General features: G+C 41.7%; 1 protein-coding gene across 1 annotated transcript in view; it reads right to left on the reverse strand.

Annotated features, from left to right (window-relative positions):
- Positions 1-22875, reverse strand: part of erfl3 (Ets2 repressor factor like 3) — a 53548-nt gene that overhangs the window by 10025 nt on the left and 20648 nt on the right. Inside the window, exon 2 of the mRNA XM_084357239.1 lies at positions 6168-6402. Coding sequence (XP_084213365.1) covers positions 6168-6402 — 235 coding nt within the window. The remainder of the gene's footprint in view (positions 1-6167; positions 6403-22875) is intronic.

The raw sequence follows: 22875 nt of genomic DNA on the forward strand, positions 1-22875 counted from the left end.
ACAGGCAGACAGTCTTTGAAGAGCATTTGAACTCACTTCAAAAGAGAAGAAAGAGATTCTTTGAGTGCCTGTGTTTAGCTGCCCACCGCACTCGCCTTAAACACACACAAGTACACTCATGCATACACTCACACACACACACCTCTCCCATATCCTGACTTTATAACTGCCATCTCATTCAGGCACACTCAAACACATGTGCCCCCACACACCCTCGGAACGCATCATCCAGGAGATGCAGCTTTATCCCGCGCCCTGTTTAACCAAAAGAGTAGATTGAACAATCAATGCGAGTATGGATTTAGGCAAAGCCTTCAGGGGAACAGAGGGGAGGCTTTCTATCAACTCACTTGTTACCAAGTGTGATTTTAGGCCAGGGATTAAGGCAGCGATTACACAGACCTGCTGTGGTCCGAAAAAATATGATCAAAGCAGTGAGAGACAGACGCACACGAGTGCAGGAAGTCAGTGAATGAACAGACATTCCATAACAGCACATTAAGCAGGTTTGGAGCCATTTACAGGGAAACACCACGATATTATTATTTATTTACAATTGTGTTAATTGACATTCTTTTATGAACATGTTTGATTTTTTTTACTTTGAATAATATAATCAGTTTTCCCTAGCCTAAACCCTTCCATTTGTTCGTAAAACGAGCTAAACTTCTAAAGCCCAGCAACTTTTCATACAAGCAGCCATACAAGAATCTCATTGAATAAAAAGTAATACAACATAAAACAGAACATGACTCATGACTCAACAATGACTCAAAGGACAACAATCATTTGCGTACTTGATGTCACATCCATTGACATGGAAAGTGATAATCTGCCTCGTAAAACCATTTGAGCGGTTAGATGAGAGGTTTTCTGCCAGACGGCCTTTAGGAAGCCAGGTGAAGTAGTATAAAGATTGATGAAGACTTTGTACACAGCAAGCCGAGCTCGATGTATGGATCTTGTACGACTGTCATGTAGGTGAGCTTAGCAAATTTAATGTTTTTAGGTATTTTAGGTAGAAATAAGTGTTTGTTTGAAAAAAACAAACAATGGCGGCTCCTCCACAGGATGATGTAAATGTTGCTATAGCTCCAGTTATATCAGAACCGGAGAGTTTATTTATTTGACAGAAGATAAAAGATTGGCCCTGAAAGCTTTTCTCCATGGAGATGTTGTCATTACTTTTGAGAGTTCAATGTTACCATAACTGTTAGAAAACAAAAAGTATTGAACGTAATTGTTTTTGGGACTAAATGTGTACATTCAGTTCAGATAGTGAGGTATTGCTTCAGGACAAAAGACCTGTCCGCTATAGCCAACTATTAACCTATAATATGATATGTGTATAAGGTCACCGATCTATTTCTGTATCACTCTGTGCCCTCACCCAACACAAATGTCAACACTAAAAATGAAGTAAACCAACCCGCTTGTGTGTGTGTGGACAGGCTGTGCCTTGCCCATTGTTGGGCTGTAAATAGGCGCTGACTGTGACAGGAAGTTGGGATTACAATACTCCCCATGAGCCCCGTGTTTATTTTCTGCCTCTTTCGTCAGCATTGGCTGTTACACACACATCCGAGCCAGATCCTTCTCTACACACATGCACACACACACCAGCTGCTCACACTCAGGTGTGTGTGTTCACACGTGAGAACGCTTTGTGTCGAGGCCAGGTTTGACGAGCGTTTACTGCCTCAAAAAGGAAATGAAATGTGTTTGTGTGACAATGTGGGCTGAGATGGGGGGTATGGTAAGGCAATGTGTCACATGCTCTGTGTATTGGAGTTTGTGAGCTGTATATATATATGTGTGTTTGTGTATGGAGAGGAGGATCTGGTCAGGGTCTGATTAGCCTGGTCACATGCTCTGTGGGTGCGAATATGTACTCGAGCACACTCTGGTGTGTGTGCATTCCGCCCTCATGGAAAATAAAGGCCTCATTCAGTCAGGGACAATGACACACAGACAATGCTCATGTACGCTGAACACATACATGCTGCAGAGAGAGACAATGGAGAGACAATGCACGCTAGCATACGTTGAACACAAAGTCATACAGTGGTACTGTCCCCGGGTGCTCCCTCTGCACTTTCTCTCTGGCCCTGGGTGTTTCCACACAAAGAGGCCTTCTGACCCACAAACAGGCCCAGCCAGATAGGTGAGTAACACTCTGTGCACATGCAGCAGTATTTCCTGCAGCATGTTTTGTAGATGTGGTCACCGAGGTTATTTCTAAATGCACAGATCTAGTTATGGAGCTGCGGATTAAAAATGGCGATGTAATTCGGGGCTTTCCTCTGAAGTAAGGGAGAGTGAAACAGTGGCATGTTCTCTCAAATGTTCTGAATTTATAGTGTCACCATACCCAGGAATCTTGTGGAACCTTCACTCTATTTATGTTATTTCTGTGGGCAGTTTTCCAGCTGCTGAGGCCTATCACAGTTAAATGAACGTTGGAAATGGAGCAAACACTGCAAACATGTGTGCAAGCAAGCATGCATGGGCAGGAGTCTGTGTACAATGGTGCATTTGTGTATGTGAATGTGCACATGTGCTGTGTTGTTAATCTTTGCCAGCTGTGCATGGCAGTCCCCCTGACCTCTGACCACTGTGCTGGAGCCAATACGGGCTGCTGACTGGAGGACAGGGGGGCCTGGAGGTCTCTCAGAGCTGGGACCTCTTAGCATGATTACACTCATTAGGCCAGCACTCTGCAATGACTGATTGGCAACAGGCTTCATTTCCCGCTACTCTCCTGTGTAGATCATGACAAGTCTCATTAACGAGAGGGAGATGGTGGTGGAGGGAATACTTTGCGTCTTTATTACTGGACAGGTTAACTTCCTTGTCCCACCACATGATCCCTCATGATTAAAATGGAGCTGGGGGTTAAAGATAGAGTCCTTCCTCTCATTCATAACTTGCATCTAGCACTACGGCTGCACTTTGGTTTTCTGCTATATATATATATTGTGATATGAAAAAATGTAGAACAACAAACTCATTCATTTTTTACAACTAAAAAGACAAAAAAATTACTCTTTCAGCATCATCCCTGTCCACATGCACACACTTGCTCATAAACACACACAAGCACAGTTTGAGTGTAATCCTCTCTACAGGAGTGGGAATTTCACAGCAACCGTGGGAGCGGGAGACCAGGATGACGCATGGACCGAGGCTGTGTCCCCTCAACGGAAAGCCAGCACATACGCACGTGTCCGCACACACAATGCAGCAGTCCTGATTAAGGGAATTTCCACCATGTGCATGGCAGACAGGAAAGAATAAGATCACTGGGGTAAAAATAATAATTACAAAGGCTAAGTGATAAAAAGAACACTTCAAAACAGACACGTCCTTTCAAGTATGCGAGCATGTGTGTGTATGCTAATTGCCACATGCTGACTGTGGTTTCCATTATTAGGAGACTCCAGGTTTTCTCCATATGAAGGGCACAAGTTGGCCTGCTCTCCAGCAGTTTGCTCCATATGGGGACTGTTACCACGCACATGTGTGTTTGTGTGCCTCCTTTATAACTTCATTAATCTTTAGTGCCATTAATCCTCTCGCCACATTACTATTGATGTGCATCTCGAGACGCTTCATTTCCAGTGTCTCTTGCAGTGAAGGACTGATGGCAGCTCTGGTGTCAAATCAGGTGACAACATGGACGTGGGTGTGTGTGTGCATGTGTGTGTGTTGATCTGTTGACTGTCCTTCTCACTCTAAGCCTGAAGTGACTCTGCTAAATTTATAGGCACAGAGGGAGACAACCTGGCCATAGGATGCTGGGTGAGGACACAAGAGTACCAGAGGGGAAACTCCTGTGTAAAAAGCCTGCTGATAATCAGCCTCTAAGGCCCGGTCCATCAGAGGGCACTAAGACCCACTATATATAAGCACTTACTGCAGCCTAAGCTCCAAATCTGGTACAGCTCTAGAGGATGGACATGCTATAAATACACAGCCTGACCACAATTATCCACATATTTATTCTTTTCTCTCTAATTCAGGAGCTCTAAATCCAGACTTCAAGTCAGTGTGTGTGTGTGTGTGTGTGTGTGTGTGTGTGTGTGTGTGTGTGTGTGCGTGTGTGTTTGTCACATACACGCACACATTAGTAGTCCATGTTAATTTCCTCTGTCCCCATAGGTTCAAATGTCACAGATGTTATCTTAATCTCACAAGTGTAATGAGTGTATTTAAACAACTTCCAACCTAAATAATGCAATACAAGGCATTTCCCTCCTTTAACAGCCAATGTGGTTTTCTTTAAAGTGCTTGGCCTAACCTATTTGGCTATAAGCGACAAGCTTGGGACATGCGACACAGTCAATGAGATGCTGTGCTTACTAAAACTGGCATCAGCTAAAAGGGTTACCATGGGATGTACGAGGATGAATGGTCATTGTATTATGGTATAGGGATCTAATAATATGTTTTTTTCCAGGGAGTATAAAGATACTAACTATAAGTAATCAAGGAGACTGACAACAATAAAAATATTAAGTATAATTTTTTAGGTACTTTACTTGAGTATTTTCATTTTCTGCTACTCTATACTTCCACTCTGCTAAATGTATTTGACAACATTACTTCAAGTGTTCAGGGTCAGAGCCAAAGTAGCAAAGCAAAGCATCTAGACAGAAAAGAACTCAACCAACCAACACACCCAATATTATTCTTCACAATAAGTGAATTTGTGAAGCAGAAAAAGCCACAGACGACCAGATCTAATGACAGTTTCGAATCTATGATGGCGAATCACAGTGTAGTTGATATCAAAGTACCTGACTAGTTGACCATCATAACCATGACATTGCATGAGTTATATTTTCATGTGACTTTATACTTGATCGTGAAGCTAGTTTCACAACCAAAACAGTACCAAATCACTGTCGTAACAAGTTAATGGGCTTGGCTGAGCTGGCCTCAATGGATATAACTTCAACCAGAAGGTGTAAAAGTGTGATCGGCCAAATGGGTCAGTGTTGTAACCCTTCTTGTCTAGGTTAACACCAGGTGAAGGCATCTGGTCAGGGTTACTCTTATAATAGTGTTATAGACCTGGTTGAGTGCTATTTGTGCCTGGGCAGGCACGGCTAAAGGAATGTCTGTGTGAAGCAGAGCCAGAGAGTCGAAGCTGAATGAAATGCTTCCAGCAGGCCATTGCTGATCCCAGATGGTATTCTCAGTTTGGATTACAGAATGTTTTTTAAATGTTTTCTTATAATGTTTTTATAAGTCATAACCTCATTTACTAAACAGTTGCACCAGTGCTAATTTATCTACACATGTAAAAACAACCCATTTCACGTTTGGCACATGGAAACCACATTGCCACTGGGAAGGAGATTGAAGTGTACTTGGTCTCAGGAGTATTTTAAAGAGTTCATGACCACGGGTGAGGGCTGGAACACAGATAGACTGGTAAATCGCCTTTAAGCTCAGCTCCCCGTTCACCACAACAGTCCAGTAAAAAGATTGCTGCCAGTGCACCAATCCAGACAAATCTCATTAAACTTTTGCGGCATGCTACTGCAGAGCTTTTGCATTACAGCAGTGACCTCCATCAAAGAGAGAGGCAGGTTGGGGCACCCTGGTGGCCTCAAGGTTTGGGTGTCCCTGGGCAGTGTCTGGATGGGGACCATTTCTACTTGTTGTTCCCGTCAGTCACCTCATTTTTCTCTCATCTCTATACTGATCATGTAATAAAGGCATAAAATTCCTGTTTGAAAGTCTTGGAAGTCTTTGAATCAGTCTCTTTCTGGTCCTTAACCCCTCAGACATTTTTTCTAAATGTATTTATTCATACCATGGGGAATTTTCTTGCTCCTACCATTCCTCTATTTAAAGTATGGTGTGGGTTTATATGAACAACTTGGCTATTCTAAATAGTCAATAGTATTTTGGGTAATTTGATTTCAAGGTCTCAGTAAATTAGTCATTCAACTAGAGGATGTGGGCATATGGTAAATATTTATGTGAATATGCCCCCATGTAAGTTCCACAGATCTTTATCATATTCATGATTACTGTAATGTGGCAAAATGAGACTTTTTAGGAAATTCATAATCTAGTGATAGATAAAGGTCAGGAATAGGAAAAAATAACTATGAATGAATACACACTCCCACATACAGAATGTGTCATCATACCTCAGTGCCCTGCTCAGCTTGTCGTAGTTCATTTGTGGTTTACACTTCCTGGCCCCCCAGAGTCGGGCCACCTCATCTGGGTCCTTGATGACAAACTCGCCGTAGTCCCCCTGCCAGGCGATGACATCGTGATATTCTTCTTTCCTGAGCAGCTCCAGGATGAAGTGCCACAGCTGGATCTGCCTGGACCCGGGGCTCGACTCAGGCTTGTAAGCCCAGTCTGGGAAGGCGAACCCTGTAACAGAGAGATAAAGAGAGCAAAGGTGAAGGATTAGTGTGAATGATGTGGAGGGCACATGTTGTAAATTAAACAGAAAAAAACGTTTTTCATCAGAACTGTATCTAATATTGTACAACTGAGCGACATGTAACTCAAACGAACCCTGACAAATCTTGTTAGTTCTGTAGAGACATACAGACGATTGAAGCGAGGCAAAAGAAAAGACTAAGATATGATTACAATTAGGAGTCAGCAGTTATAGCTGTTTCAGACGAGTGGAGTCTATTATATGGGAGAGAAGAGGATTAAAGGTGTCTAGCCAGGTATAGATCACATACAACAAGGCAGCTTAGTCAAGCAGAGAGCGTCCTCATTCATATTTCACGTTGCACATACCTGTCTTCTTCGCTACTCTCAAGTCTGCCCTGCATTTTTTCCCCTTCACTGTCTGGTCAAGCTTTGAATAATGTTTGTGGGTTATTCTAAAGCTTTTTCTCTTTTAAGGGACAGTTTGACACAATGAGATGAAGGCCAAGAAAAAGTAAAGAAAAGAGAGAGAATACGGTAATAGATCTCACTAACAATGGCATGAGAAACACTGTAATATGCCTTGCCCTTCTGCATTCTAGGATACCCCTAAAACTTTAATTGTCTTGATCTTAAAATACACTGTCAGAGTATAAGATGGTTATATTTGTAGATGCATCTCTTTCTCTCCGTTTCAGCTCTCAACACAGAATAAAACAGCGGTTTTCTCTCTCAAAACTGAGCTTCTCCAAAATGGCTTCCAGAATGTATGAATCTTAAAACGCTAGCTTGATGTTTCAGTGTGTACCGGGTAAACTAAACTTTTCCAGGACAACCTTTGGTTACCTCTAACTCTCTCTTCAACTGTTCATTTAAAATGTCAATATAGCTTAATGGAATACAAAGCAGAGCCATTGTCATCAACCTCAGTCGGTGATGATTCTGACAGAAATAATGATTTGATCACTGCAGCACAGCAGATTGGGAATGACTCATTGGAATGGCTGCTGGTCAATGGAACATAGTTTAGGCTGTAGTTTAACAAATATTTCAAACTTATTCAGTTGTCTGAAAACAGAAAAGAGAAAGATATCTAAATGTGGCCAGCTGTGTGTGTAGCCTTGTCACAGTGTGGCAGCAAAGCTCAGAGTGTAACTTTCTGACAGTGAACTTGTTCAGAGATCATGGATTTTTAAGATGATAATTATTAACATGATAATAAGTTTAATTGACTGGTGTTTCTGGTAAGTATGTGATGATATAGGGTAAGATATCGTGGACTGTGATAAAAAAACACTCAGGATAAGTTGATCAAGGTGAATTTCCATTCTTGGGCCCACATGAATGACTTGCTGTCTTCATATAATGATTTCAGTGATGCAGTTTTGTTTTTTATTTGGCAAATGAAAGAGGGACATTTTTACATTGTTCAAGTGTTTCACTGTGAACAAGGGTCTCACTACTGTTGACACAAATTCTTTTCAAATATAACATTATATAATTCAGATTTATGTAGTTGTGAACTAAGGCTTTCGTATAAACATATTTTCTCTTCTGTCATTAGGTCAGCACCTCACCACAGTAGCTCTTCACAGGAAACACACACACACACACTGAAACTACAATACTGAAAGTTGCAGTGTTAGTGGGCTTCATGGAACAGTTAGGCACATGAAAAACCTTTCCACCTCTCCTCCACCTCTTTCCCCTTGTGCTGTCATTCTTTCCTATGACCAGAGGAAAACAACATGGCCAGTCATCTCTCCTGTCTATCCCTCCATCTCTCTCCACCCTCCGCTCGAAGGAAACGCAGAGTAAGAGGCGCAGAACGAGACTGTGGGCGTGGGTATATGACTGTTTGTATGAGCATGTGTGTGCCCAAATGTTCGAGTTTGAAAGAGTTTATGTGCCAGCGCGCGTGTTTGAAAATGTTTGTGCAAGTCTCCCACTAACATTCTGTTGCCTGGGTGGTCAAGAAAAGTTGACACGACCGAGCGAAATAGACTATTACACTGTAATACTCAGCCAGATATAGCCTGGACTGAATTTTATTTTATCAACAATCACCCTCACAGCACTGAGAAACAAGTGAGGAGGTGGAGTAACCTAAGAAATAGCATCCACCCTGCTGAAGTGTTGATGTGCAGGACATTAAAATCCTATCAGTCCGGCTGTTGTTATGTTTGGTGCAATGTTAAGCATCAGATAACACTGAATATCCAGAAATAAATTAGTTACCTGTCTGCTACAATTAAAATGCTGGTGAGCAGCTGTTGTTGTGCGTGCTTTTTTTAAATTGTGTGCATGTTGACTCAGAATAATTAGATTATATTTAATGGAAAAGGGTGTTTTTCCCCATTTTGTCCACCTGACATACATATGTATATATATATATATATATATATATATATATATAGGAGGATTATTAAAAACTAATATAATGCAGTCAACAAAATAAACTGAACTACAACCAGAGAGTTAAACCAACAGCTCTATGATACTGTCAAAACTGATTATAACGTTTTAGATAGATATAATAGTTTCTATTTTTATTTCAATACTTTAAATACTTCTAATTATTTATTTTTTTAATTTTCTGCTTATCTGCACTTATTTCTGCCTTCATGCTGCTGCAACATCTGAATTTCCCCTCTGCAGATCAATAAAGGGTTATCTTGTCTTATCTTGTCTTATCTTACCTTATCTTATATAAGGCCAGCATGAAGCCAATGTTTGCAATGTGTTTAACTGCACCGCATGCAAATGGCAACAGAGGAAATGAGACAAGCTGGGCTGGAGATTGGGAAACAAATCATCAGCCCAAATCATCAGATTATGGATGTGCAGGCCTGTCAATGGATTTGCTGGATGGCAGCCTGAGGCAGAGATAGATAGCCCTGATAATCTCTGCTGTACTAGCCTGTTCTGACCATTTAGTCACTGTTACATAACACTAAATAATGTTGATAGCACATCTGCCAGACATCTATGAATCTGTGCGTACGTGTTGCTACTGGAGCCTTTCATCAACATGAATTAACTGTTTGTAAGAGTTAAAAGGCTCGCTGGAGGCAGGCACATTTAGGTTTCCAGTTTTTTGTTAAAAATAGGCCGAAAGGAAAGTTATCTTCCTATGTGCCGTCTTACTCATCAAACGTAGGCAACAAGCTATTCCTCACCACCACTTATTGATGATTTTCCTCCAATCACAGTGATGTGTTTAGCGAGGCATGGTCAATGAATCACTCAGTTGTCCCACCTACTCAGGAGTCATTTTGCGATTCAAAGTAAAGATTTCTGTATATGAAACGATGCATAAGATGCCTACACATTTTCCATCTCCAGATTCCAGACAGGATTTTATCACCGTTGAACATTACGCAGATAGTAGGAGGCTAATAAGGCGGTCGACAAACAGGCTGCGCAGGCAGCTGAGCAACCTTATTAAAACTATAGATTATTGTTCTTTAAAACAAACATCGCAATGTGTGAACTGACCATGGGTGTTAAAACTAAAACAATACCGTCTGTGTCTGTAACTTTCCAGACATGCATATGAATCTTGCATAACTTAACAGGCAAATGAAACAACAGTCACTCACTGTCATTTTATTTCCTTTTTCTCTTCCCACCCTCCTCCTCTTCTCTCACTTTGAAACACTCAAACCAACACTTGTGGCAAGATCAAACCCAGAGTAAACTACAATCACAGAGGAACACACCGGGGGCAATCATAAACATACTGACACGACGGAGCACGCTCCTCCATCAATAACACACAATCACCCACACACACTCCTACTGTGGAGGACAGCACATTCTTTCCAGACATAGGAAACTGACACTGACTGTGTCAAAGCAAGTCAAGAGGTGGCTGGTCAAATCCCCAAATCCGGCTGAGGTTAATAAATGAGTAGTTCATAGCGCTTCTGTTGAGCTGGCAACTACAACACTGAAGCTGTAGGTTAGACAGCTATTTGTGCCAGAAGTTTCTTGTTTACCAGGTGTCTAACTATCTGCATGTGAAGCAGGGGGTGCTAAAAACTGAGCAAGAAAAGCTCATCAAACAGAAATAATAAATATTCAAGCAAAACGTTTCAGGTTTAAATATGGCTGCAACTGATTATTGTTTTCATCATCTAGTCTTTTCAAGTACAAACAAATGTGAAAAATACTCCAAGTGACATCTTCAAATTGGTTCTTTTGTCCAACTAACAATCCAAAACCCAAAGACTCTTCACTTACCATCATAAATAACAAAGACAAGCAGATTAAACTTAGTTGTAAGAGACTGGCACCAGCAATTGTTTGACATTTTTGCTTGAAAAATGACTGAAACGATGAATGAATTTTCATAAAAGTTAGCGATTACTTTTCTTTCTATCAGCTCTACTTTTAAAAGGTACCATGCCAGTGTTTGTGCATGTGAAAATGTGAGTCAGTGACTTTGTGTGCATGTGTATGTCTGTCAGGATGCACCTGTAATGATCTTTTTGACTTTGGCATGGACCACAGAGGTCACTATATACACACACATCATATTTCATGGTCCTTGAGTGAAATGTATCCCATCTAAATACTTGGAGGACAGGCAAGCGGGCTGTGTGTGAATAAAGGCGAGAGGACATTTTCTACATGAAACGACGCATGATTCACTGTCATCAGCAACAGCGAATATCAAAGCGACCACGTAGATAAACTGCTATGAGTGTGGTGCACAGGTGTGTGTATGTGTACTGTACATGACAGTATATCATCAGTTAACTGTCAAAACCTTTACATCAAAGAGCCCGCATGATATGTGCTTTGTGCTGCTGCATGTGTGTGTTTGTGTGTGTGTATGTGAGAGAGATGGTAGGGATTATGTTTAGAGGAATGCTGAGAGCAAGAACAGGTGTCTTTGTCCTTCTATCCACCCAGAGTCCAACCCGGGCTGAGCTGTCCTGACTCACACTGGATCAGCTATCACACAGACACACACACACACACACACACACACACACTGATCTGTTTCATCAGCCTTGTACACCCGATCGGAGAATTTCAGCAGGGAATTTTTGGAATTTATGTGTGCGAGCGTACGATCTGTGTGAAGTTGTGCGTCAGGATGGATAAGAGAAAGAAAGAGACGAGCAGCGGGGAAGAGCCTGCAGAGCGCGACCTAACCCCCTCCACCACACTTAACCTCTCTGACCTCGACTCTCCCTCTCTTTGGCTCTTTTCCTCCCTTACCCTCCTCCCTCCCAGGGGAGACACCAGATAGCCATTACAGCATGCATGCGAAAGCCTCACACTCTCTCTCACACACACACACACACACACACACACACAGACAGACTAGGCATCAATAATGTAGAGACTGGTGTGGAGGGTTGACGATAGGGGTGCGCCTAATCTCTGCCCTGGGACACTAGAGAGTGCAAGTGCGTCAAGAGGTGAGTGTGTGTGTGTTGTGAGTTGGGACAAGTGAGGGCCAGGTGGTAGAGAGTGATGCAAAAGGGACGAAAGGAGGAGGATGAAGGGAGGGAGAGCAAGAGGAGGGGGGGTTGGATTGAAAGAGAAGAAGGCAAGACGAGATGGGGTGAGCGCTAGGATAAGCGGAGAACAGAGAAAAGAAAGTCGGAGAGAAAGACGGGGGAGGGAGGTTGGGGAAACAAAAGTGGGAAGAGAGAGAAAGAGAGACAATGGCGAGAGTGGGAGAGGAGGGGGGGGTGGATGGAGGAGGGAAGGAAGGAGGTGGAGGGGGGGTTTAAGAGAGGGATGAGATCATAGCTCGTCTGGTAGTCTGTTGTCATCCAGATCAGATTGCTTATCCCCCCTCCTCCTCCATCCATCCATCCCCTCCTCCTTCACACTCCCCTCCTCCTCCTCCTCCTCCTCCTCCTCCTCCTCCTCTCTAGGAGTGCGGATGCCTCTTTTCCTCTGTGTGATCTTGGTGGCAGGCCCCTAGCAGACTTCTAACACTGATGCTATTCCAGCTATGTGTGCCGTTCACCAGTCCAACAATGACCTCCACTCTCTCAAACACACACACCGCAAGTGCAGAGAGGGGGTTGAAAAGATGAAAGTAACTCAGGGAGAATAGAGTGAAAGAGAGAGACAAAATGACAAAAGACTTGAGAAGATGATGAAGCGACCTGGTGCTGAGCTGTGTGTTGAGGCTGTGTAAAAGGGAACTTCTTGGTCAACTTCAATAGATAATGTTGTCTGCTGCAGGCTGGCACAGTTACACACGAGTTCTTGTCCTATTTCTTGGAGTTCATAATTCATTTTTGTCTCGTCTGTCTTATGTTCTCTCAGAGGGCCTTCTGACAACTCTACTTGTGAACATCATGAACACAATTTGAACCATTTTAGAGCTGAAAAGACTGGTCAATGAGGCACTGAGAAATATTTTACAGGCATAAGGCCAAACATTCTCCACTTGCAGCTTCAACAGACAACAAAACACTAATTTCTGCATCTAATTTCATACTATTCAACAACAGTTGGTAGCAGTAAAGCAGCAAAAAACATTTATGTGTTTTTTAGAATCCTACAGCCTTTCAAAGTTGTCAGGTCATTGTACTTTACACACGACACAACTTTCCGTTGTCTAATCGGAAATCTTGCAGTCATTGTGGTTTGCACATTACAGGACCACAGATGTGCGATATGACGTACGTTCCGACGCAGCAATGGCGGTCCAATTTCTTTTTTGCGCTGATTTTCAGCAAAAAAAATAAAAAAACATTAAAGAAAGGAATACAGGTGAGAGATGGATCAGAGAGGACTATTTCTGCACTGACAACTTGACACTGCCTGCTTGTATTGTTGTTCAGGAAGGACAACCTGGTTAAAAAATACTGAAAAGCTTGTGTGTATACATTCTGATAGAAACTATATTTTTGTGCCTGCTACATACAAATAGATGCATGTTAGGACTGGGTTCAGAGAGCAAGCAGGGATGACAGCAGAGGTAGAAAGGACAGGCTGTATTCCGTTCCTAGCTCCCCCGACCAGTCTGCGACTCAACCAGATATTTAGCCTGCTAGATATCCAGCAGGCGTGTCTTTGAACAGTTCACACATATAACAATTATCATTCACGGGAGCATGGCCAAGTTACTTCTGATCTGGGGCGTTTTGTCAGTGATACGCTGTAGTAACAAAATGTATCATTTGTATTCAATCTTTCATATTATTGTTACCTTGCACCACCCTGCACTATTTTACTTCACTTATTGACCTATGACCTCACGCTTAATTACACCTATAAGCACTGTGAATTATGACCTGACCTAAGTATGAACTGTATAGGTTACTTTTGAGCAGTGACCTCGCTGATTTACGGGAAGCTGTGTGGGCATAACAACACTCTGTGCTCCCCGGATATTTATCAGTTGTACGGAGGTACTGAGACACTTTCAAGGCCGTTTAACTTTCCGGTCTTGTCTGTGAACCTCCTTTGTGAGTTCTCGTCTGTGTTGCCTATAAACTGTAATTTTCTTTGAGACTTGGTCTCACCCAGAATTACTTGGTGTACAGTTCTGACCATTCAGCTGAAATTGATTGACTCCGTTCACTCTTTACTTTTCTATTATATCACTTTATTAAATTGCACAAAGACAACCTTTTGTGATTCATCTTTTATTTGTTCACTTCTAAATAAGAAATTCCACCACACTTGGCAGGAAAGGCAAGGAAGAATCTGCTTTGCAAATGTTTTAAGAGGAAGGAAATGCAGTCAACAATAGCCTCGAGGATACACATAATGTATTTTGGTGAGAACCATGCTAAGAAAACTCCCCAGGGTGCCTTTAACTGAATACCTCTGGATTTTAGACTGAATTAAACAAGGAATCTGAAGAAACTTAACAACTCTGGGCTCTGGGAAGTACAGATACAAGTATTACAATTTCACCATTTCGCTGGCATTTGACTGACAAAATTCGTAATCAATTTGTTGAGAAATAATCAGTGATTAAATTAATCGTTACTTGCAGCTCTAAAACATTTGACACAGCCTCACAGAAATGACATACTGGATCAGTGACATGGGACCACAGTGCGAAGGAGGGCGAGAGCTGATGGGAAGGAGGCAGAGACAGACGGGCAGTCAGACAAAGTAGCAGAGTGAGAAATGAGATGAGGAGAAGAGATTCCCAGAGCTGCGAGTCGTACTCAGCAACAAATCAACTGACAGGCCTGTGCCAAACTAACAGTGGAGTTGCAGACTCAGGGTTTTTAATACAGGGCCAGGGCCTCTGAGCAGCTATTAGCAGCAGTTGGCTAGTGTTGTGCTACTTTAAACCAACTCAGCCTTAGCGTGGAAGTGGGAAACGACCGGTGCAAGTGTTTGTGTGGGTGAGGGGGGTGAGGTCACCGCCGGCTCTGAGAGTCTGTAAAAGCACTAAAAATTGAGAGACAGTCAGCATTTGCCCATAGCGCATTCATTCACAAGCATACACAGCCGTGTCTTTGTCACAGCTGCTCGGATAAGTGAAACTGCCTGAAGCGACGAGCTTGGGGAACAGAGAAGACAGAAACACAAGACCAGGAGGTGGAGGGGAGGGATGGAGGGATAATAGAAGACGTGGAGGGTGAGACAGAAAGGGAAAAAGTGAAAGGAGGCAGAGAAAGGCGAGGGTGGGCTCTACAGGAGGAAGAGGAGGAGGGTAATCAGAGCCTATACGCCTGAATCCCAAAGTGTCTGGACTCTTCCCACCAAGTCCATTAAAAATTCATTAGGCCAATAGTCGAGGAAGACTAGAGAGTGAGACACACAGAGGGAAAGACAGGGAGACAGGAGAGTGACAGAGAAAGCAAAAACTTTGGGATGTGAGACACAAACTGATCGCAATTGAGAATAAATTGGAAAGGTACTCAAAATGTGTTTATTAAAAATTCATTTCTTGGAAAGAAAACATTTTGTATTTTGAGATACTGACAATATCAGCTAAATGTCCAATTCTAACTTAAGAGAGAGGTACAAGTGGGGCTGCAACTAAATGATTTTTACTATGGGTTAACCTGCAGATTATTATTTTAGTTAACTAAGATGGGTAATTTATTGTATTATATACTGTGATATATTTCGTCTTCAGTTTTGGATATTATACGACGCCCTTTGATGGGCGTGAAGCAGGGAATGCAGGGCCTTTTTCTTTAAAAGAAAAACAAAAAATGATTCATCAATCATTAAATCTGTTGCTGATGAATTTTTCACACCAGTTACCAGTTATTATGCTCATTTTTGCGCTGTGAACTGGTTGACTAAAAAACAGATTTTCTGACTAGCATGCAAAAAAAATGTTTCTCCATGTGGCTGCATGTTTCTTTGCTGCTCATGTTCAAGAAGAAAAGGTTGAATCAGATGTTAAAAGCTGATTAGAAGATCAACTGCTTAGTTTCCATTTTAATTTCACACTGGTTTACTTTAAATTTTGCAGAACTTGAGTCAGATGATGATAAACAAGTAGACACAGTTTTTGGAATAATTACACAAGTTTGTGCTCATGCAGAGTAGATTTTACTGGTTTGGAAACAATCATCTAGAGAAATGTGGGTTGTTGTGAATAATCCAGATGGAGACTAATTTCCCTTGGAGGAACTGTTATTTGAGCGCTCATGCCCGCTGCCTAACCTGAGTGCCAGGAGGGGTTAAACACACATCACACACAAAAACATGTAAGCCTAGCAGGCTGCTCAACTATTCTTAGAGGTCACCACAGTTTATGTTTTCTATAGGCTCTTACTCAGTGCCATATAGCTGCAGATGAGAGAAACAGAAAGAGAGAGAGAGACAGACAGAGCAAGAGAGAAGAGAGTGCTTTGTGGCCTTGGAGGGTCCAAAAATAGCGCCACACACACTTACACACACACTGGGGTTATTGTTCAACAGTGGGAGAGCGAGAGAGTGAGAGAGAGAGAACACACAACATGGATGGGGAGAAGAGGGAAAGTACAGAAGTGCTGAAGGAGGAAGAGGAGGCGGCGATGAGGGAACAAGTGGGACAGAGAACGAGAAGGACATGACGTAAGACGAACAATTTCATCTCTCTGCCTCTCGCGGCTCGCTGCTGTATAACTCGTCTTCCAGTGAACAGACAGACGTCTTTTCCAGGAACTTGTAGGGGAGGAGCAAGAAAGGGGGGGAGAAGAAAAAAGGCCCGACGTCCATAGGGATCCTCTCTTCCAGAACAAGCTCCTCTCCTGCATCTAGTTCACATGCTCGACTGCTAGACTGTCAACGGTTTGTTAAGTCATGACATATCCATTAGTTGAGGAAAGGCTTTGAAGCGTGAGGAAGAGTGTGTTTGAGAAACTCTGAGCTCACGCGTGGTTTATCAACTGACAAAGCACCTTATCAAAAACGAAGTGATATCTCCACTGTTATCCTTTGTGGGCCGTACCAGTTGTTCTGCATATTTTAGCCAATTAACTACAAATTACTTTACACCACTGCTGAGAGTCAACTATTTTTCACAGCCACTTATTTCAGTACACTTGCAGATGATTTGAAGTTTGTTTAAGATAGTTAATCCCACACAGTGAACATTTGGTGATGTGAGCGCTCTGTCAATGTTTCTTTATCAACGTCTGCTAATGCAGTTACAAGAAGAACATGTCTTTAAATCTGTCTACGAGGATAGAGGATTCCTAATTTTAACAAAACGACGACTACTATGACAAGACAAGAGGGAAGTTTTAAGATAATTTTCAAAAAGCAGTGGACTTACTGTAAGACATTCAATGTACCAAATGTAGTGTAAAATATACCTGACTTGCAGTTAAGGTACAAAAATGTGCAACATATATTAAAACTGAGAAAAAAAAAAAAAGAAAAAGTTCAACTGTTTTTAAACCACAAGGTAAAACTAACTCAATGAATATTTGATCACCTGAGGGTTGAATGGTTTCCAAAGAGGCTGTGGTGAGAGTTTGACTTTAGGCTCTAAGTGGTCTAGTAGCTAACCACATGGGACAAAACACTATACAGCCCATGTAACTAGCAACATGTACACACAACAGGTGCTTCTTCACCTGGGAGCTCTGAGAAAAGGCACAAACACAGACACACACACACCTATCCAGCCCTATTTTCACACGGGAACTGGAAGACTTGAAGAGCGAAAGTCACTGGCAGCCACAAATGTGTGTAGGATGAGCATGTGAACAAGAACACTGAGCACTGTCCACGCACAAACACGCATTAAGCACCGAGGCACTGCACCTGACGCGCTCTCAGGTGGGCTGGACAACTGGACTTCACTGTGTAATCACGCTTATAAACAAGCCTGGTGGGACAGTGTGTCTTTGTGTGTGGTGTGTGTGTGTGTGTGTGTGTGTGTGTGTGTGTGTGTGTGTGTGCGCGTGTGCGTGTGCGCGCGGTCCCCAGAGTGTGTTAAGAGCAGCAGAATAATATTATGTCAGCGAGAGAAGAGTCCTGTTGCTCTCAGGGCACTGTTAGGTATATTTACTCACACCAAAGTGACGCACTGCTCCCAGGACATTCACCTCTCTCCTTAGACATGCACACATACAGATACACACACACACACACACACACACACACACACATTGCTTCTACATGCTGCAACTTCACAGGGTAACATGCAAACTAGTGTGTGCTGAATAACAGTCGAATCACTCAGTAGTTTTAGTTTGTAAAAGGCACGCTTGAACTATGTTTGTAATCGCAGTGAAGCATGCTCCGCATGCAAACTACTCTGATACTCCTGGAAAGTTGTTTTGACAGGGATGGAGGCAGGGCTGCCCAAAGTGGGGCCTGTGGGCCAACAGTGGCTCGACATAGGGTTAAGTTTGATATTTTTGATACTTCTCCTCATCTCTTCTAGATATTTTTAGCAAAAAAATAGAAAATGAAGCAAATAAAAATTTATTGCAAGATTTATGTTGTTATCATTTTTGTAAGGCTCTTTAGATATGTAGGATCATTAATTATTTTCCATAATCTGAGCATGACAGAGTGACACTTTGTGTAGGAAGTCAGTCAACTAGGGGAACTTGTCCTTAAAGTATAATTTTGCATCGTAAATAATACAACACAGTAGGTGTTTACTTTTGGCCCGTAATACACCATTAAGTTTCAGCTTAAGTTGGCCACCCCTGGATGCAACGATCTGATTTATTCTCTACCAATAACATTTCCTAGACCCACACTGCAGATATCTGCCAATACTGAGTACTGATCTGATACAATTGGTGTTGTTTGTTTGTTTTTTTTGCCCAAATTTAAAATGTATGGAACAGCCCCCTCTAGCATGGAACTTATTTAGATAGACAAGACAATGTTATGCACCAGGGATCACTGTGGTGGACCGCAATGACTGAATGAAAGTAAGTTATAACGGAAACTGAGTATTTGAAATTGACATAGATGCTGAAACTGTAATGTGGATCAGCAACATCCTGACAACAACCTCATCCAGCACATCAGATGGTAGAATCCCTATTTTTAGACAGCTACAATGACGTTCTTATGTTTCTTGAAGCTTTCACTTCTTTTCCCATAATATTTTTGATAAAATGTCTGTGGTTAATTTCTTTATTTGGGAGTGAGAGCTGTTTGAGAATAACTGAAATCTGGTGCTGCAAAGTCATAATCTTAATTTTTACTTTATGTCATAGAGTAATTAGTGAAATTTCAAAAGTGAAACACACCTTTTTTAAAATACGGCTTTAAATGTTAAAATTTTAAATGGACATGTCTTTCTTGTGTAATTTTCCCATGATAGGCTAATAATTTCCTTCAAAGTTACTTTTAGGGAAAAGCTGTTAAGAACTAACACAACCATGTTACAGGCCACAGGCGCCTCTCTTCTCTTTCACTCTGTCGCCCCACCTCACAGGCCGGTGTTAATGTACTTCTCCAGCCAACAGCTTGGCAGAGAGCTGCCAGCTGACACTTCACCTCTGGTTCAACAACACATTGCCTACACTCACTACTGCCTGTAAGAGTGCGTTTGACTTTGCGTGCACCTCCGTGCGAGAGCGCATAGGAACTTTAGACACTAACTCAATATCTATATGATTTAAATTGTCTAAATTTAATTTTAACTAGTAAAAGTCGAACTTTTCTTTTACAGACAGTCCTTTGAGCAATTAGTCCATTGACTGAATATTAATTCATCTGTTAATTTCAGTCATTTCAGTCAATATTTGCTAGTTCCATCTTTGCAAATTTGAGGATTTGGGGTTTTGGACTCGATGAAGACCAGAAGATGTCAAATACCAATTTCTCACATTTTATAGACAAACATGTAATTGATAAATTGAAAAATAACTAGGTGATTAATTAATTGGTCTTGGTCTTTATCCTACTAAGTACAAATGTTTTTAAAGTAATTTTAATAACATAAAATGAATTTCAACTTGAGAATTGTGAACCCATAATATCTCATTGCCCAGCCTTTGAGCACTAAATAGCACTAGAGCTGTAGCTGTGATCCCCCACAATGTGAAGCTGGGCTGTCACTGTGTTTGTCAGGTCAATGGGTGACTTTGCCACACTGGAGCAAATTAGATGTGGCATGATCGAACCATACAACTGTCAGGTGTGTGTGTGTGTGTGTCTGTGTGTGCGTGTCTAAGAGATAGGTGGTACTTTTGGGAGGTGGTTTCCTGGAATGTGCCACTAGAGCGGGACAGGATGTTAGCAACTGTTATGCACCACCACAACAGATCTGTTTCCTGTGTGTGTATATGTGTCTGTTTGTGTGTGTCCATGCATGTCATTTCTGATTCACACATAAAATCTGGCTAGAATCAGAACAAACTCAGGCAAGAACTGAGTGAATGTAAAACACATAAATGATCATTATTTTTACTCAGAGATTATTGTATTTGTTGTAAAATTCAAATGAATGAGAATGTACGTTTATTTACGTTTATTGAATGTTTCAAATGTCCTTTTCTATCATATTTAGTCAACCTCATCCTGTTTTTTGTTCAAGTTGTACTTGACTTAAAGTCTGTGCATTTTAATCTTGTTTTAGTCAATGAACTATTGTATATCTATACTGTTGTAATGCTGTATTTTAATCAATTAATACTGTTGATGTCTCAGTCTTTTTAGTCATTAAGTTATAGTAAACATTTAAGTAAACCTAGTCTATTTTAGTCAAACTTATTTCACATAAGATCTGATCTTATAATTAATCCTAATCCTCCTTCAAAACAATTTGCTAGCCTAGTTTATTGAGTTTGGTTTAGCTATAAAACACAGCATGCACCACCACTTTACTAGTTGGCTTGATATAACTTAAAAAAATGAAGAGAAAAAACTTTGACCTGCCAGTTTCATTGTGGTGACCCTTCAGGTTTGCGGTGTTCTTACCAGCTATTTTATGGCCACACTGCTTCCTGTCGGATAAAGCAAAGCATTCGTTCTTTTTATCTCAGCCTCAATGTAACGGAAATGGGCCCAAATATCAGCTCTCTCCCAGGACTTGTTGTCGTCACTGTTAGCTTTAACTTGATTTCTGTACAGCAACTGACGTAAGTTACTCAGTCCTTCAATCAGCTTTTTGCGTCAACAATTATGCATGTTGATGTAGTCACAGTTAGTGTCTAATGACGTCTGTGCAGTCTCGTAATTGTCTCAGCTTAGTCATGGGGGAAAAATGTCGCTGACTAACATATTTACTCATAGTTTACGTAAAACACCACTATACATATTCACAGACTCACTTAGGTGTGCACGTGACAGCAGGTACAATATAGGAGGTAGAATAGCCAAACACAAATGACAGTAACACACACGGAGTGCCGACCTGCCAAAAAGATACACTGAACCAGAAAAACAAGTCCACAATAACAGCTACAGACTCAAACACCCTGTGTGTGTATATTTATGTGTGCGAGTGCGTGTCAGTGCTGACTCAGTGTGTGTATGTGTTTGTAATTCAGCCTTCACAACGCAAACTCTCCTCCATTCTCTCTCTCTCTCTTTCCCTCTCTCTCTTTCACACTGTCTCCTAGCAACCAGACACTTAAAGCCTAAAAATAACCAGCTAGAAACGAACAGAACAAAAAAATAAAGCATAAACGGGCAATTAATCCTTTCAAGCCTGGAACACGGACTCAAATAGACCAGGTATTAGAAAGGGAAGAGCGGGGCAGGAGCAAGCGAGCAGGAGATGGAGAGACACAGAGAGAAAGGAGTGGGAGGCTGAATCTGCCAGCAACAGGTAGTCGTCAGGAGACAGAGTTCTGCGCTACATGACAGTGTGTGTGCATAATCTGTGTGTGTGTATGAGTGTGTATGTGCCCACTAGCCTTGGCTGGGAACAAGACAGAACTTTTCCACCCTCTCCAAAAGCAGGGGCTGCTCAAGGCAAACAAGGCTGCAGTGTAAACCAGCCCAGCGGCAACAAGCTGGCAACGAGTCCTGCGTTAAACCGAGTTCGGAGAGAATAACACGCCGCACGTTAAAAGACTCGGCAGGGCCTCTCACTCTTTGACGGCGAGCACTTTTATTGTGATTTCTTCTTCCCCTCCTCTTCTTACAACATTATGAAATAAACAATGTTATGAAACAAAAGTAAAAGGCAACTGAGTCATGAACACACACGTACACGGAGACCTGCTGTCTCGCGTCTGAAGCCGACACATTCCAGAGTGGATTAACATTCTGGATGCGTGATGGCAAGTGAGAGACGAAGCAGCCAGACACCTGATCTTTACACCAGACATCTAACAGTTCACGAGGAGTTGTTCTTGTACTTTTCAAAAATCAGACTGAGGGTATACTTCTAAGCTATGAAGATGTAATTGTATCTGATGGTTTCTGGCTTTTTCTCTTGAAGTGATTTTAAGTCATTCCTTGCAGTAAAATGTTATCATGGTTCAGATTTTCAAACCCGCTGCCAGACAAAACTAACATCTGACTTGCAGTTTGTGTTAATACTAGACTGCAACTAACGACTACTTTCATCATCGATTATTTCTCAATTTCTAGAGTGGTGTCTTCAAACCAAGTTTTGTTTAAAAAAAAAAAATCCAAAACCCAAAGATGTTCAATCTAACTTGTTAGTTAAGTTCAGTGTTTTTTGCATAATAATTCACATTTACAGTTGTTGCCAATTAGTTTTTTTGTCTATCCACTACTTGTGAACTGACTAACTGTTTCAGCTTTATTTAAACACTTGTGTGGTCTTCTGGCAAAGCACATTAACTTCAAATCATCTCCATCTCCATCTCCCTGCCCTGAGGTAATATTAACAAGGTACAGGATTTGCATTGCATCAGATTTGGTGCGGCTGCAGACAGACTTCTAATAGGCATGGAAGAGGAGGAAATCACACTTATTCACAGGATTACAAAGAAAGGTGAGGAGATTCAAACATTAGACATTGAACTCGCATTTGTTCAACGGCTCTGGTGGGATGAGCTGACGATGTCAAGCTGCGGCAGTAGAAGTATAGCCTGTGGAGCAAAGGGTGTCTTAAACCTTATG

The sequence above is a fragment of the Pagrus pagrus genome, assembly GCF_965226575.1.
Source record: "Pagrus pagrus genome assembly, chromosome: 7".
In the NCBI taxonomy this organism is placed as follows: domain Eukaryota; kingdom Metazoa; phylum Chordata; class Actinopteri; order Spariformes; family Sparidae; genus Pagrus; species Pagrus pagrus.